Raw genomic sequence first — 18,155 nt, forward strand, 5'->3', positions numbered from 1 at the left:
TGGAGGTTTCTCCCCTTCCCTCCCGCCCTCGCTCTCTGTGATGTTTTGCAGCGCATGATTAATAGATCATGGGAAGCGGCCCGTGGGCATGTTCCCTCTTGGTGGCCCAGGCGCCTTTTTGGGCAGGTGCCCATCTCTGCACAAAGGCGCCTTTATGGGATCCCCGAGGGGAGGGAGGGGTGCATGCAGGAGAAGGGCCCCCCAAAAGGGGGGACCCTGGACGGGGCCACCCCTTGACCACCACCACCTCCACCGCAGGGTCTCTCTCTGACCAAGCCGGAGCAAGGGCCATCCCAAGAGCAATGGCACCCAGATTGTTTATTGTGTTGGAAGCACAGTGATAATGTATAGACAAAAACCACAAGCAAGGTTTAAAGCCGTGCATTGTTCTCATTGTCCTTCGACCACTTGGAGTGCCTCTGGCGTCACTGTGAGAAGGTCCTCCATGGTGCATGTGGCAGGGCTCAGGCCGCATTGTAGTATTTATTTATTTATTGACAGCATTTATATTCGGTCCTTCCCACCCCAGAGAGGACTTGCCATTAAATGGCAAACACTCAATACCATTTAGTCATATAACATATATAGACAGACACAGAGGCAATGTAACATTCCAGCTTTCTGGCTTCATGAGGGCATGCTTGATTCCAGCCAGAGGGGGAGCTGCTGCTTCACCGTCCACTTGTAACACCGAGTCCTTGATGGAGAAATTCCTCATTTTTCTGCATGCTGCTGGGAGGCTTTATGGCGTCGTAAATTAGTTGAATTACCCTCCCAGCATAAAGCAGTACCAAAATTTCCTACTTGACAGATGCAACTGTCTTTTGGGCTGCATAGGTCGACAGCAAGCTAGACTATGAATGGTTGGGAGCTTGGCAACAACATCCATGTGTCGCTTGATGTTGCTATAACTAATGATAATAATAATAATGTCAATATCCACCCATGGAAAGATGCTGCACTTACACCAAGTGCAGTGGTGATGAGGATGAGGATGAGGATGATGATGATGATGATGATGCATAGGTCAACAGCATCATCATGGATGACTAGGATGGTTTTAAATGGTGTATTATTAATATTGTGCTGTGCATATTCTATATATATACATATATATATGTATATGTATAGTTATGTATTCATGTGTTTTGTCTAACTATGATGTTGTTGTTTATTGTTCACGTTTTCGGTTTGTGTTTTTGGCTTTTCTTTATTGTAATAGTTATTTGGGCTTGGCCCCATGTCAGCCGCTCCGAATCCCCATCGGGGAGAATGGTGGTGGGGTAATAAATAAAGTTTATTATAATTATTATTTTAATATTTTGATAAATGTTTTTAATGTTTATGTATGCATATAAGAATTTGTGTCCCGGCATTGAATGTTTGCCGTAGGTATACTGAGCTCTGCCATGAGTCCTCTTTGGGGTGAGAAGAAGGGCGGAATATAAATGTTATAAATAAATAAAATCATCACCACCAGACTGTATAGGTCAACAGCAAGCTAGACTTAATTGCCGGGAGCTCGCTCCGATGTTTTAAATAAATAAATAAATAAATAAATAAATAAAAATCATCACCAGACTGTATAGGTCAACAGTCAGCTAGACTTAATGGTCGGGAGCTCGCTTTGATGGTTTAAATAAATAAATAAATAAATAAAAATAATCACCAGACTGTATAGGTCAACAGCAAGCTAGACTTAATGGTCGGGAGCTCGCTTCGATGTTTTAAATAAATAAATAAATAAATAAAAATAATCACCAGACTGTATAGGTCAACAGCAAGCTAGACTTAATGGTCGGGAGCTCGCTTCGATGTTTTAAATAAATAAATAAATAAATAAAAATAATCACCAGACTGTATAGGTCAACAGTCAGCTAGACTTAATGGTCGGGAGCTCGCTCCGATGTTTAAATAAATAAATAAATAAAAAATCATCACCAGACTGTATAGGTCAACAGTAAGCTAGACTTAATAGTCGGGAGCTCACCCCAATGTTTTAAATAAATAAATACATTAAAAAAATCATCGCCAAACTGTATAGGTCAACAGCAAGCTAGACTTAATAGTCGGGAGCTCGCGCTGATGTTTTAAATAAATAAATAATCACCCGACTGTATAGGTCAACAGCAAGGTAGACTTAATGGTCAGGGGCTCGCTCCGATGTTTCAAATAAATAAATAAATAAAAATCATCACCAGACTGTATAGGTCAACAGCAAGCTAGACTTAATGGTCGGGAGCTCGCTCTGATGCTTTAAATAAATAAATAAAAATCATCACCAGACTGTATAGGTCAACAGCAAGCTAGACTTAATGGTCGGGAGCTCGCTCTGATGCTTTAAATAAATAAATAAAAATCATCACCAGACTGTATAGGTCAACAGCAAGCTAGACTTAATGGTCGGGAGCTCGCTCCGATGTTTTAAATAAATAAATAAATAAAAATCATCACCAGACTGTATAGGTCAACAGCAAGCTAGACTTAATGGTCGGGAGCTCGCGCCGATGTTTTAAATAAATAAATAAATAAAAATCATCGCCAGACTGTATAGGTCAACAGCAAGCTAGACTTAATAGTCAGGAGCTCGCGCCAATGTTTTAAATAAAAAAATAAAAAAAATCATCACCAAACTGTATAGGTCAACAGCAAACTAGACTTAATAGTCGGGAGCTCGCTCCGACCCGAGCTGGCTTCGAACACATGACCTCTCGGCCAGTTGTGTCCTGGCATTGAATGTTTGCTGTAGATTTGCTGCGCTGCACCCTGAGTCCTCTTCGTGGTGAGAAGAAGGGCGGAATATAAATGTTATAAATAAATAAAATCATCGCCAGACTGTATAGGTCAACAGCAAGCTAGACTTAATGGTCGGGAGCTCACTCCAACCCGGGCTGGTTTCGAAGACACGACCTCTCGGTCAGTAGTGATTTAATGCAGCTGGCTACTAATGAATTGCACCACAGTAAGCAGTCTGTGGTTTGCTCTTCTCTGCTCTACTCGCATGTCGTGGACTTGTATGTGGTGGCCCCATTTCTGCATCTCGTGGTGCCGGAGCGCAGCCTGTTCAGGTGTGCCCAGGAATGCCATTCAGAGGAGACCAATGCAAAGCCTTTAGGCCTCTGCTCTGTCCAGTGGAGCGAGGCTGGGGAACCCTCAAGGCCCCTCCCAGAACTGCAGATCCCAGAATCCCGCAGGAGCAGGAGTTGCAGTTTGGAGCGGGAAAGCAGTGCTGTGGCTTTGCAATGGGAGAAGCGCCCAAGGCCTCTTTCCGAGCTCTGCTGGGCCGCAGCCTTTGGAGTGGCACAGGGGGTGCAAACCATTCGGGCCAAACAGGAGTCCGGCCCGTTGGAGGTGAGATGGTGATAATACCCCCACACCCTTGGGGGGCATAGCTGGGGCCCCCTGCCCTTTTCTTCTTGGCCCCGGGCCCATCATGCATGCCCCAGGCGTAGGCTTAACTTGGGGGGGGGGGGGGGGGGTTGGGCAATGGTGCAAATGCAAACAAATGCAATATGCTTCATAAAGATCAAGTAGACGGAACATATTGTAAAGAACTATAATTACTTTCTGGCCTTGCATCGCACATTTTAGTGCAAATACTAAGCCACAAATAGTGTTCGATTCAGCAAGTATGGCCGAATGTCACGCCACAGTCCCCATCTTGACTTGATTGGATGGCCATCTGTCAGGGGTGCTTTGAGTGCAACTTTCCTGCTTCTTGGCAGAATGGGGTTGGACTGGATGATGGCCCAGGAGGTCTCTTCCCACTCTAGGATTCTAGGATTCTATGTTCAGCAGTGGAACTCTCTGCCCCGGAGGGAGTGTGGTGGAGGCTCCTTCTTTGCAAGCTTTTAAGCAGAAGCTGGATGGCCATCTGTCAGGGGTGGTTTGAATGCAGCTTTCCTGCTTCTTGGCAGAAAGGGGTTGGACTGGAGGATGGCCCAGGAGGTCTCTTCCAACTCTAGGATTCTATGTTCAGCAGTGGAACTCTCTGCCACGCAGTGTGGTGGAGGCTCCTTCTTTGCAAGCTTTGAAGCAGAAGCTGGATGGCCATCTGTCAGGGGTGCTTTGAAGGCAATATTCCTGCTTCTTGGCAGAATGGGGTTGGACTGGATGGTGGCCCAGGAGGTCTCTTCCAACTCTAGGATTCTCATGCGCCATCAAATCTAATGCGCACCTCAATTTCCAAAACCCCAAATGAGTATTTGTTGGCGAACGTAATGTGCAGCAGCAAAAATGTATTTATTTATTTGTTTGTTTGTTTATTATTTATTTACAGCATTAATATGCCGCCCTTCTCACCCCGAAGGGGACTCAGAGCGGCTTACAAGATATATATATACACACACACAATATATTAAATTATTAGCATAGTACAATATCAGTATTCTATATTACTATATTGCACTAAAGCATTATATTGTAATATCATTAGTAATACTACATGTAATAAAAATATATAGTTATAATATTGTATTATTATTACTAGTACTATATTGTATTACATTATATTATAAATATTATATGTATATACAATATATTATTAGCATAGTACAATATCAGTATTATATATAACTATATTGTACTATAACATATTGTAATATTATTAGCAATATTACATGAAATATATAATATATAATTATAATATCATATTATTATATTGTATTGCATTACAATATCATCAATATTATATGTATATACAATATATAATATTATTAGCATAGTACAATATCAGTATTATATTACTATATTGCACTATACCATTATATCGTAATATTATTAGTAATATTACATGAAATATATAATATTGTATTAGTATAGTACAATATCAGTATTATATTACTATATTGCATTATCCCATTATATTTCAATATTATTAGTAATATTACATGTAATGTAATTATATATTTATATATAATATTGTATTATTATGACTAGTATTATATTGTATTACATTATAATAATATAAATATTATATGTATACACAATATATTATATTATTAGCATAGTACAATATCAGTATTCTATATTACTATATTGCACTATCCCATTATATTGCAATATTATTAGCAATATTACATGAAATATATAATTATAATATCATATTATTATTATATTGTATTGCATTACAATATCATCAATATTATATGTATATACAATATATTATATTATTAGTATAGTACAATATCAGTATTATATATTACTATATTGCACTATACCGTTATATTGCAATATTATTAGTAATATTACATGAAATATATAATATATAATTATAAATATAATATTGTATTATTATTACTAGTATTATATTGTATTACATTATAATATCATCAATATTATATGTATATACAATATATTATTAGCATAGTACAATATCAGTATTGTATATTACTGTTTTGTACTATACAATTATGTTGTAATATTATTAGTAATATTACATGTAATATAAAATATATAATTATAATATATTATTATTGTAGTGTATTACATTATAATATTATAAATATTATATGTATATACAATATATTATATTATTAGCATAGTACAATATCAGTGTTATATTACTATATTGCACTATACCATTATATTGCAATATTATTAGTAATATTATATGTAATGTATATATATAATTATAAATATAATATAGCATTATTAGTAGTAGTATTATATTGTATTACATTACAATATATAAATATTATATGTATATACAATGTACTACATTACATTATTAGTAAAGACAAGATGGAAAAAGTGCCCTCTTCGTCACCTGCCCGTTGCAGCCTTCTCTAAACACAAAAATATTGGGGAGCCAAAGCTTCCGGCCACAGAAAAGGAAACCTTGGGGTGCATCGATGCTGCAGTTTTATTCGGGGAGATGGTGGTGGGGTATTAATAATAATAATAATAATAATAATAATAATAATTGCACTTAAATTGCCTTGATTCAATGCTATGAAGTCGTGGGCAGTGTAGTTTTGCAAGGCCTTCAGCCTCCTCGGCCCAAGAACACGAATGCTTTGCAAAACTACAAATCCCAGTATGGCGTGATTGCATTGATGGCCATTTAGTTGGAGATGGCATCCCTCAAGGAGGAGCTCCAGGTGCAACTCCTGCAGCAGCCTCCCCTTTGGCTTTGGCCCAGCGTCAAGATGACGATATTATGCAAATCTAATGCGCACCCTAATTTTGGGAAGGCAATTCAGCCCAGAAAGCTGAGCGCTAGATTCGAGCAAATCCCATACCCGTTCTTGCAAGGGGCATTGCATTCCCAACAGTCCCCTTTGGCTTTGGCTCAGCATTAAGATGATGATATTATGCAAATCTAATGCGCATCCTCATTTTGGGAAGGCAGTTCAGCCCGGAAAGGTGAGCACTAGATTTGAGCAAATGTGGTCCCAATCTGGCATGACTTGTTTTTGATAAATCCATGTTGACTCTTAGCGATGACTGCATTTGTTTCTAAGTGTTTGCAGACCACTTCCTTCACAATCTTTTCCAGAATCTTGCCCGGTATCGACGTGAGGCTGACCGGACATTGGTCTTTGTTTGCGTCATCCTTTTTTCCCTTCTTGAAGATTGGGACCACATTGGCCCTCCTCCAATCTGCTGGAATTTCTCCCGTTCTCCAAGAACTCTCAAAGATGGTTGCCAATGGTTCCGAAATGACTTCCGCTCATTCCTTCAATACTCTTCTTGGGTGTAGTTGATCTGGCCCTGGAAGGGGACTTGAACTCATTTAGAGCGGCCAGATATTCCTGGACGACTTGTTTCCCAATTTGGGGTTGGATGTCCTCTAATCCCCCACCCACTCCATCTTGCTGAGGTTGAAGATGACTTTCTTTTTGTGAGAAGACCGAGGCAAAGAAGGCATTAAGTAGTTCTGCCTTTTCCTTATTACCCCCTGTCAGCATTGCCCCATCTTCTCCTCGAAGAGGCCCTATCGCCTCCTTGTTCTTCCTTTTTCGACTGACAACCCTGGCAAGCCTGAGCTCGTTTTGTGCTTTAGCCCTGCGGACCTTTTCCCTACAGGTGTTGGCTATTTGTTTGAATTCTTCTTTTGTGATTTCTCCCTTTTTCCACTTCTTGTGCATGTCTCTTTTGTGTCTTAGCACAGTTAGAAGTTCTTTGGACATCCATTCTGGCTTCTTTGCACTTGTCCTATTTTTTCTCTTTGTTGGCACGATTTGCAATTGTGCCTTGAGTATTTCACTCTTGAGAAATTCCCATCCATCCGTAGCTCCCTTGTCTTTTAGTATCTGTGTCCACGGAATGCTGCTCAGTGTTTCCTTCATTTTTCGGAAATCAGCTCTCCTAAAGTCCAAAATGCGGGTTTGACTTGTCTTAGTTTCGGCCTTCCTTTGTACCTCAAATTGCATTACATTCCCAACAGAGTATTGTTGCAAAAATCAACACCTTTGCTACTTCTGCGATTGCATTTTGCACTTTGGCAGAATGTATTCCCAGTATTGTGTTGTGTTTTGAAATCCAGCGCAGCAATTTGGGGTGTGTGTGTGTGTGTGGGGAAAAACTGCGGATCTCTGGGATCTCTGCCCATGCCCAGATGTCTCCTGTGGCTTGGTTCCTTGCCCACCGCCTGGAGTTTTGCATCCTGCCTGGCCGATGCCAGAGGGTGACGTTGCTTTTGTGGTAACGGGCCTCGCTTTGCCTTCGGTGTCTTTCCTTTCGGACTTGCATCGGCGACTCCTTCCAACCCGAGTGGCACTTTGCGCCACTGTTGCACGCTCAACCTGCCAGCATGTGTTGCCAGTCCTGATAACAATCTGCTGCAGCAGAGATTGCGTGGGAGCCAATTCCAGGCCAGGGAGGCTAATTCTGATGCGGGAGCCGCCTTGGCACCTTCGGGAACGTGGGAGACACCCACGGGTTCTTCCTCGTGTGGAAGTGCCTTCTTCCTTGGAGGCTTTTAAACAGAGGCTGGGTGGCCGTCTGTCGGGAAGGCTTGGATGGTGCTTCTCCTTCCTGGCAGAGAGAGGGGTTAGACTAGATGGCCCTTGGGGGTCCCTTCCAACTCTATGTAAGAACAGCTGGATGTTCTGGGTTGTTGTCATTTTTTTCGGGCTATATGGCCATGTTCTAGAAGCATTCTCTCCTGATGTTTCGCCTGCATCTATGGCAAGCATTTTAAGAGGTAGTGGCTGGATGTTCCTTTGCCAACAGGCCAGCGGTCAAGCGAGATGAGGAAGTGGCTCAAGTGTCATATCATCAGCAGTTTTTGGTCTGAGGCCTGGAGGCCGGGCTTCTTCCGGCCATAATTTCCGTGGAAGAAAGTTTGGTTATTATGAGTTCATTACTTTGAAAACTTTCCCTTTTTTTCTCTCAGTTGATTTCATTCATTTCCTCCCTTTCCTTCAAGCAGCTCATGCTTCCCAGGTCATAGTAAAGTAAAGGTCAAGGTTTCCCCTTGACGTTAAGTTGTGTCCAGCTCTGGGACTCTGGTGCGCATCTCAGTTTCTAAGCCAAAGAGCCAGTGTTGTCCGCAGATGCCTCCAAGGACATATGGCCACTGCCAGGACTGCATGGAGTGCCGTTAAATTCCTGCCAGAGCGGTACCTATTTACTCACATTCGCATGTTTTCGAAATGTTAGGTTGGCAGAAGCTAGGGCTGACAGCAGGAGCTCACCCCGCTCTCTGGATTTGAATCACCAAACTTTTGGTCAGCAAGTTCTGCAACTCTGCGGTTTAACCTGCTGTGCCACCAGAGGGGCTCCTGGGTCTTGTTGTTGTCTTGTTGTTGTTGTTGTTGTTGTTGTTGTTGTTGTTATACTAGCCGTCCCCTGCTCTCTGGATTTGAATTCACCAACCTTTCGGTCAGCAAGTTCCGCAGCTCTGCGGTTTAACCCGCTGCGCCACCAGGGAGGCTCCTGAGTCATATTGTTGTTGTTGTTATGATAATTATATTATTATTATACTAGCCGTTCACCCTGCTCTCTGGATTTGAATCACCAACCTTTTGGTCAGCAAGTTCCGCAGCTCTGCGGTTTAACCCACTGCACCACCAACGGGGCTCCTGGGTCTTGATGATGATGATGATGTTTATTTATACTTTGCTCGTTCTCATCACATTTTTATTTGTATGGATTAAAATATGATTATATTACGAATATTATAATAATAGAATATAAATAATATATTATTGTCATGATGATGATGATGATGTTTATTTATACTTTGCTTGTTCTCTCCACAAAGGAGAGTCAAAAGCGGCTTAGGCTCCTCCATGTTGTGAGTCCTTCCACCTGGTGGGTAGCCATGGCTTGAGACCATGCAATGGTCAGGGATGTCTCTGGCCCCCAAGCCCTTCCCCACCTGTGGTTCTGGGCCTGTGTCTCCAGCGGAAGAGGGTCTTTCAGAGGCCTTGAATCCCCACTGAAAGGAGCCTGTCATCCAGGTACGGGAGGAGTCTCCCTGCCTGGAACTCATTGGGCCAAGTGGGAGGTTCTCCCTCCGGTGGGTAGTCATGGCCTGAGACCATGCAATGGTCAGGGGTGTCTCTGGCCCCCCAAAGACCCCTTTGCCCCTCACCCAGCCCTTCCCCATCCATGGTTCCAGCGAAAGAGGATCTTTTGGAGGCCTTGAATCCCCACTGAAAGGAGCCTGTCATCCAGGTACGGGAGGAGTCTCCCTGCCTGGAACTCATTGGGCCAAGTGGGAGGTTCTCCCTCCGGTGGGTAGTCATGGCCTGAGACCATGCAATGGTCAGGGGTGTCTCTGGCCCCCCAAAGACCCCTTTGCCCCTCACCCAGCCCTTCCCCATCCATGGTTCCAGCGAAAGAGGATCTTTTGGAGGCCTTGAATCCCCACTGAAAGGAGCCTGTCATCCAGGTACGGGAGGAGTCTCCCTGCCTGGAACTCATTGGGCCAAGTGGGAGGTTCTCCCTCTGGTGGGTAGCCATGGCCTGAGACCATGCAATGGTCAGGGGTGTCTCTGCCCCCCCCCCAATGACCCCTTTGCCCCTCACCCAGCCCTTCCCCATCCATGGTTCCAGCGGAAGAGGGTCTTTTGGAGGCCTTGAATCCCCACTGAAAGGAGCCTGTCATCCAGGAACGGGAGGAGTCTCCCTGCCTGGAACTCATTGGGCCAAGTGGGAGGTTCTCCCTCCGGTGGGTAGCCATGGCCTGAGACCATGCAATGGTCAGGGGTGTCTCTGGCCCCCCAAAGACCCATTTGCCTCTCACCCAGCCCTTCCCCATCCATGGTTCCAGTAGAAGAGGGTCTATTGGAGGTCTTGAATCCCCACTGAAAGGAGCCTGTCATCCAGGAACGGGAGGAGTCTCCCTGCCTGGAACTCATTGGGCCAAGTGGGAGGTTCTCCCTCTGGTGGGTAGCCATGGCCTGAGACCATGCAATGGTCAGGGGTGTCTCTGCCCCCCCCCCAATGACCCCTTTGCCCCTCACCCAGCCCTTCCCCATCCATGGTTCCAGCGGAAGAGGGTCTTTTGGAGGCCTTGAATCCCCACTGAAAGGAGCCTGTCATCCAGGAACGGGAGGAGTCTCCCTGCCTGGAACTCATTGGGCCAAGTGGGAGGTTCTCCCTCTGGTGGGTAGCCATGGCCTGAGACCATGCAATGGTCAGGGGTGTCTCTGCCCCCCCCCCAATGACCCCTTTGCCCCTCACCCAGCCCTTCCCCATCCATGGTTCCAGCGGAAGAGGGTCTTTTGGAGGCCTTGAATCCCCACTGAAAGGAGCCTGTCATCCAGGAACGGAAGGAGTCTCCCTGCCTGGAACTCATTGGGCCAAGTGGGAGGTTCTCCCTCTGGTGGGTAGCCATGGCCTGAGACCATGCAATGGTCAGGGGTGTCTCTTCCCCCCCCCATGACCCCTTTGCCCCTCACCCAGCCCTTCCCCATCCATGGTTCCAGCGGAAGAGGGTCTTTTGGAGGCCTTGAATCCCCACTGAAAGGAGCCTGTCATCCAGGAACGGGAGGAGTCTCCCTGCCTGGAACTCATTGGGCCAAGTGGGAGGTTCTCCCTCCGGGACGGGATTCATTTGTGGGGAGATGACAAGTTAATTGTTGTCAGGCGGCGGCGCATGTGTTGAGGCTTGCAGCAGAAGTGCTGAGCCTGCACGGCCGGGGCTTTCGGCCTCCGAGGGAGCGAGGGAGGGAGGGAGTGCTGGAGAGGAAACCCCAGGAGAGGGAGGGGGGAGGAGACCCCTTTTGCCCCTGCCTCCTGCCCCACAGGTGCGAAAGCAAGGGAGGGCAGTGGGGCAAATGCTGCCCTTGCCTCCACGGCTGGCTCCCTTCCTCTCATGTGTGCAGAGCCGACTCTAGGTAATTTTCAAATGTAAGCAAACAGTATTTTTGCACCCCCCCCCACCAATCATTGATATATATTTTCTGTTGGTTGTGGGAATTCTGTGTGCCAAATTTGGTTCAATTCCATCATTGGTGAACTATACATCCCAACTCGCATATGTCCAGGTCTATTTTCCCTCGAGCACCCCTGGGCAATATCAACTCTCCCGCGACTGCTTACTTTGCGTAAGGGTTGAGCCGCCCCTGTGTGTGTGCAGGAGGAGCATTGCCCGCGTCCCAGATACAGTTTAAATGCAAACAGTGCAACGAAAACAACATGTAAATGCTCCTCGCTCGCTCGGATTAAGTTGTGTGCACTTCTGGGGTGTGTGCGTGCGCATGCGCTTCCGCCGCACCAGGTGCTTTGAGGGCCAGGGAAGCCTAAGGCAGGTAGGAAGGAGGAGAAGTGCTGGAAAGGCCCTCTTCCAGAACCACACATCCCTTGAGGCTCAAGGCCAAGGCCGGGAGCGGCGGGAAGAAGGTGGGTTTCGTTCTGTTGCTTCCCAAGAGTGTCGCGTACAGCAACCGGCGTCATAAGCATTTTGCAAAACGAGGAGGAGGAGTGGCCGGGCCCGGCTCTCTCTGGCAGGGGAGGATTGTGCCGCGTAAGCTGTCTGCTGCTGGAGCCGGTGCCGGCCTCGGTTGGGTCCCTAGCCTCACGCTGCCCCGCTTTCCCTTCCTCCCGGCAGGACCTGCGCTCGCTGGACGGCTGCATCCAGAGCACGCTCTCGGCGCTCTTCCCGCCCTTTGAGTCCACGGCGGCCACGCTCCTGGGCCAGGTCTTCGACGGAGTGGAGGCCGCCTTCCGGGGAGACGGGCTGCGCTACCTCACCGGCTTCCTCATCCCGGCCAAGCACATCCTCCAGTGCGTCCAGCAAGAGGCCTGCGTGAGTACAAGGCGCCTCCAAGACCTCTCTTGTCCTTACCCTCACTGACCCGAGTGCAAAACGTCCACACTTTTGCCGAAATTAAGTGCTGAAGCCGGCATGAGCCAACTTAGGCCCTCCTCCAGTTGTTTTGGACTTCACTTCCCACAGTTGAGGAAGCCCAAAGCACCTGGAGGAGGGCCGAAGCTGGCCGGTGCCTGCACCTGCCGCAGGAAACGTATTTATTTATAATTTATTTACAGTATTTCTATTCTGCCCTTCTCCTCACCCCGCAGGGGACTCAGGGCGGATTACAATGTACACATATATGGCAAACGTTCAATGCCATAGACACACAACATATATTCCGGCCACCTGGGGAGCCGTTGCTTCACTGTCCACTTGTGACACCGAGTACTTGATGGAGTACTTCCTCATTCTTTTGCCCACTGCTGGAGATTTTTATGGCATTGTAAGTTAGTTAAATTAACCTCCCCGCATAAGGGGTAGCTAAATTTCCTCCCTGACAGATGCAACTGTCTTTCAGGCTGCAAAGGTCGACAGCACACTAGACAAATGGTCGGGACCTTCCTCTGACACTTTCAATCAATGGGGACTTAATGCAGCTGACTCCTAGCCAACTGCGCCACAGCCCAGTCCCATTTCATGTTTTACATTATTTTTGGTGCTACTGATAAGATTTGTCCATTTTAATGCTGTACAATGCGTCAACGTTGCATTTGATTTAATTCCTCTTTTTTTAAGTCTCACTTTAAGAGAAAGGAAATTAAATATTTATTTATTTATTTTATTTACAGTATTTATATATTCCGCCCTTCTCACCCCGCAGGGGACTCAGGGAAGATTACAATGTAAACATATATGGCAAACATTCAGTGCCAAAGACACACAACACATATAGACAGACAGTCAGAGGCTATTTAACTCTTTCTGGCTGCTTTCATCGTCCATCTGCGACACTGATGCAGTACTTCCACATTCCCCGCATGCTTTTTGCTGGAGTCTTTTTTATGGCCTCATAAATTAGTTAAATTAGCCTCCCCACACATAGGTGGTACCTAATTTTCCTACTTGACAGATGCAACTGTCTTTTGGGTTGCAACGGTCGACAGCAAGCTGCCCAAATTGGTTGGAAGCTCACTCTGACTTGGGCTGGCTTTGAACTCATGACCTTTCGGTCAGTAGTGATCTTAATGCAGTCTTTTGGTCGGTCGGTGTGAGCCTCTCATCCCGTTCCTCTCTCTCTCTCTCTCTAAGATCATATTAACAGATGCAGAAATTGCCGCGGAGAAGGGAACGGGCCACTCCACCCTCCCCTCCCACAGGCCGGGCCCAATGGCTCATTCTCGCAGATGGCGGCGACAATCACCGCTCCCCTCTCAGGTCGTTCAGTCGGTTGGTGCGAGATCTCACCCGTTCCTCTCTCTCTCTCTCTCTCTCTCACCTTGCAGGCCCCATTCTGCGGCCGGCTCTTCCGCCACGAGGGTTGGCCGCTCTGCCTGGGGGAGAAGGTGGTCGTCCAGCTGGGTGCCCTTGACCGGCGGGCGCTGAGGCCCGGGGACTTCTACCTGCAGGCGGTCCCTTCCCCGACGTCCCCCCCACGGATCGTGGTCAAGTGCCTCTCGGCCGACGGGCGGCACCTGGAGGAGCTGGTGGTCCCGGAGGAGTGCTACACGTCCATCTTCACCCCGGGATGGCTGGAGGGCCTCAACCGGGAGCGGAGGGGGCCGGCGTTGGGCAGCTGCCTCCTGGCCACTGAGGGCGGGGCCGTCCGGCTACCTTGGGACCGCATTGTGCGGCCAGAGTTCGTCCCCGGCGAGGCCCCCGCCATGGCCGAGAGGCCTTCTTCACCCGACTTTTCAGAAGAGTGGTCTCGGAATGGATCCCGGGACTTCCGTGGGGCAGGGACGCCCGAAGAGGAGGAGGTCCTACCCACATCGGTGGGGCCTTTGAGGAGAGCAACTCCAGGCAAGGAGAAGGACCCGGGAGGGGAATACACCGCATTGACCGAGGTCTCCTGGTCGGCAGAAGTATCCGGGGCCCAGCCAGCCCCTCTCACTTGCCGCTGTGCTGAAACCGATGCCCGGGATTGGCCCCTGTCTTGTCCAGACGGCACCACTTCCTTGAGCAATGGAGTCAGCGTGGACCTGCTGCCAATGGCAAGCGGGCAGCTGAGGATCTCCGAGGCGCAGACCGGCAATGCCAGGATCTCTTGGGTGAATGAAGGTGGAACGGGAAGCGACATGTTGCCCCTGAGGGAGCCCCCCACCCCTCTGCCCTCCACGGAGGGGGAGACCCTTCCCTCGGGGCACGAGCTCGACTGGCGGTTTGCCATGTGCCGCTTCCAGGAGGCGGAAGAGTCCGAGGGTACGCTGCCCGCGACCGAGATCCCCCCTCGAGGCGAGGGAAGGGCCACCGAGGTGCTGGACAATGGCTGGTCTCCGGGAGCACGCTGTGTCAGAGGGTGGGACACCGAGGATCAGCAGGGAGGGAGGGGGGGCCCTTTGAGTGATGGGGTCCTGGTAGAGGAGCCTTGTGGGGGGGCTCATGAAGACCATCAAATTGTTGACCTCTGCTGCCAGGAGGAGGAGGACAACGATGACAATTCTGGTTACGCCAACTCAAGCCCCTCGCCCACAATGAAGTCGTTCCTACCAGAAGGCGACCCGGATGGGACGCTGGAACCTGGTCTCCTTGCCGAAGAGCCTCCGCCTGCGGTGACCTGCCAGTTGGTTCCTCATCTGGAACAGATGGAGGAGGAGAAAAAGAGGGAAGCTGACCGGTTGGAGGGGCCACGCTGTGGGGCCGGAGAGGGGGCCAAGCAAGGCCTGCGAGAGCAGCACAGCCCTAGAGACCCTCCTCCGACTCTGCGGGCCAGCACGAAGGAGCAGGAACAGGCGGAGGAGGATGGCCAAACGCCCCATGACCGCAGCGCCCTTCTATTTAGCCCCTCTGAACCAACGCAACCAGAGAGCGGCTGCCCCACTTTGCCGGGCACAGAACCGCTGGGCTTCTCAGGCCTCCTCAGTGCGGAAGGGGCCCCGGCACACCCTCTGGACTGTTCCAGCCTCTCCAACAAAACAGAGGCCTTCCTACCAGACACTTTGCAAGGCCAGAGAGAGGCCTTCCTCGCAGCTATTTCTTCCAAAGAGGAGCTGGGCTTGAGGCCCCTTCTGGGGTCCAGCCCCCTCCCGGCCCCCTCGGCACCACCGATGGCAGTGGAGGAGCCCCCAGGAGTTGCCCAGGAGGACCAGGCCACAGGTAGGGCCCCTCAGGGCAGGCGTTTGGGCCGCAGGGTGGGGTTGTGTTTGTGTGCCTTTATATATATACAGTGTGTGTGGGGGGGGGGGGGGGGGGGGGGTCTGAGTTTCCTTGGCTTCCTCTCCAAGGGTCCTGTGGTGGGCCAGGAGCAGCCCATTTACAGTGTCCCCTCACTTATCGCCGGTATTACGTTCCAGGACCACCCACGATAAGTGATAAGTTTGCAAAGTCAGTCAGTGAGGGTGCCTGCATAGAAGTGGCTTGGCCTCTGTTGCCTGGAGGCACCCTCTGTGGAATAATGTCCAGGGTGGGAGAAATAACCCATGTCTATTTGAAGCAAGTGTGGATGTTGCAATTAGCAAGCTTGAATAGTATTCAGTAGCCAGGAAGCTGCAAAGTCAATTCGTGAGGGTCTCTGCATAGAGGTAGCCTGTCCTTTGTTGCCTGGAGGCACCCTCTGCTTGGGAAGTGTTAACTGGCACTTGGTTGTTTGAGTTCTGGACTTCTCCTGTTTGTGAGTGTGATTCCTTATGTACGGTCCTGATTTTAGAGTATTTCAAATACTGGCCGCCAGATTGTGTTCATTTCCACGGTTTCCTCCTGTCTGTGGAAATTCCCACGGGCTCCCTGTGGATTAGAATGGCTTCTTTGTTGTGGGAGCGGTCCAGCATTGCTGTGTTCTACAATAATAGTCTGTGTCCAAGTTGGTCCATCAGGTGCTCTGGTTGAGTCCACCTGCCGTGCCTTTGGTGTCCCCTGATTCGTGCCTGGGCAATGCTGCGGCGTTTGGGGGTCCCTGTGGAGACCTCTTGTCCACAGTTGCATGGTCTACGGTAGGCCAGGCCCATAGCCAGGATTTTTATTTGGGGGGGGGGGGGAGGCTGACTTTGATTCAAGGGGAGGGGCTGAGGACCCACCCTAGCAAACCTTTTGTATCGTTACCCCAATACTCCCTCCGTGCATATTGAGCAAGGTGATCAAATCATGATATGAGTAAACATAACAGTTTAAATAATGTACCAGTAAGGACTTCTCATGGACCACCCTGAGAATTTCGGGGGGGGGGGGGGGAACTGAAGCCCCTCAAGCTACCCCCCCCCCCTGGCTACATGCCTTCTTCCCACGGCAGGAGTCTATTATTATTATTTACCATGCAGCTGTGGACAAGAGAAGTCTGCATAAGAACCCAGTGTCAGACTGTAGGATCTATCTAGCAATATTAAATAACCACTCACAAGCCGGTTTTGCTTTGAAATTGATGTATTGCTTGTATCTCCGCAGCAAAGAAAGGCACTACGGACTTTTTCCCACGCCCACTTCCTTTTATACACCTTTCCTGCCCATCTCCCCCTCTTCTCAGTTTCCTTATTAGAGCTTGTTGCTTCACAAGTTCCCACACAAGGTTTCCAGCGCCCTTTGCTGGCTTCAAAATGTCACAGAGAGAGAATTGATTCAGCCAGGATGATTCAGTCAGGATGTCACGGAGGGAATTTGGGATGTCTTCATGCCGTCAGAAATTGACTCCTGACACCCAGAAGCCCAGGCACGAAACAAAGAGCCATAGACGCATGAGTTGCAAATTCATGGTGCGCATGGGGCCATGGGTGGCTGCATCTGCTGGGGAGGGGTCTGCAGGTCAGGGGCGGAGGAAGAAGAACCTGTGGAACGGCCTGCGCTCCCTCTTGCCTTGTCAGAACTGTTTACATGCGTGCCTGAGGCGCTCTCTCCTCCCCACATACACCCTGCGCCCCACGCCCAGTGGACTCAATGCGCACTCAGCCGGGGAAAGAGGCCTCGCTCACATGGCGGGGATTACGGGCCGGCGGAGAGCACAACGGGCAAGCCCTGCCTCCCTTTAAGGGGGATCAGAGAGGCACAAACACTCGCCCTCTCTTGCTAAGCCACAGAGACTCTCTCCTGATGTTTCGCCTGCACCTGTGGCCACGGGCACCTTCAGAGCACCTGGTAGTGGTCAAAGCAAGTGGAGTATGTGCACTACCTGTGGTTCCTTCCCAGCAGGTGCCCTTGCTATTGACAAGGTAATCCCCTTCCTTACTCACCTGCTAATGGGTGGATCCCACTCCAACTCTTTCAAATCAGGCTTCCTCCTTGCCCTCTTCGCACCTGTTCCTCACGCCACGGTTCTTTGCTCCCACCCTGCACGTTATTCTTCCCCGGGTCAATGATGGACTCCCATCGGATCCTCTGAGGATTCCGTGAGATGCAGCGGAAACGGGGAAAGGAGAAAATGCTGCTCAAACACTGAGTCGTCAAAGGTTTCATGGCCAGAAGCCCTGAGTTGCGTGTGTTCCAGCAGCATTCTCTCCTGGCGTTTTGCCTGCACACGTGGCAAGCATCCTCGGAGGTTGGTTCAGAGGAAGCGAGGCAAGTGGGGTGTCTATCTATCCATCTATCTGTGGCAGCAGCATTCTCTCCTGGGGTTTTGCCTGCTCCTGTGGCAAGCATCCTCGGAGGCTGGTTCAGAGGAAGCGAGGCAAGTGGGGTGTCTATCTATCCATCTATCTGTGACAGCAGCATTCTCTCCTGGGGTTTCGCCTACACCTGTGGCAAGCATCCTCGGAGGCTGGTTCATAGGAAGCGAGGCAAGTGGGGTGTCTATCTATCCATCTATCTGTGGCAGCAGCATTCTCTCCTGGGGTTACGCCTGCACCTGTGGCAAGCATCCTCA

General features: G+C 48.9%; 1 protein-coding gene across 1 annotated transcript in view; it reads left to right on the forward strand.

The window, feature by feature from the left end:
- PLEKHG4 (pleckstrin homology and RhoGEF domain containing G4) overlaps positions 1-18,155 on the forward strand; it is a 52,470-nt gene that overhangs the window by 11,248 nt on the left and 23,067 nt on the right. The window contains 2 exon segments of the mRNA XM_067470918.1: positions 12,008-12,205; positions 13,657-15,466. Coding sequence (XP_067327019.1) covers positions 12,008-12,205; positions 13,657-15,466 — 2,008 coding nt within the window.

The sequence above is a fragment of the Anolis sagrei genome, chromosome 8 (genome assembly GCF_037176765.1).
Source record: "Anolis sagrei isolate rAnoSag1 chromosome 8, rAnoSag1.mat, whole genome shotgun sequence".
Classification (NCBI taxonomy): Eukaryota; Metazoa; Chordata; class Lepidosauria; order Squamata; family Dactyloidae; genus Anolis; species Anolis sagrei.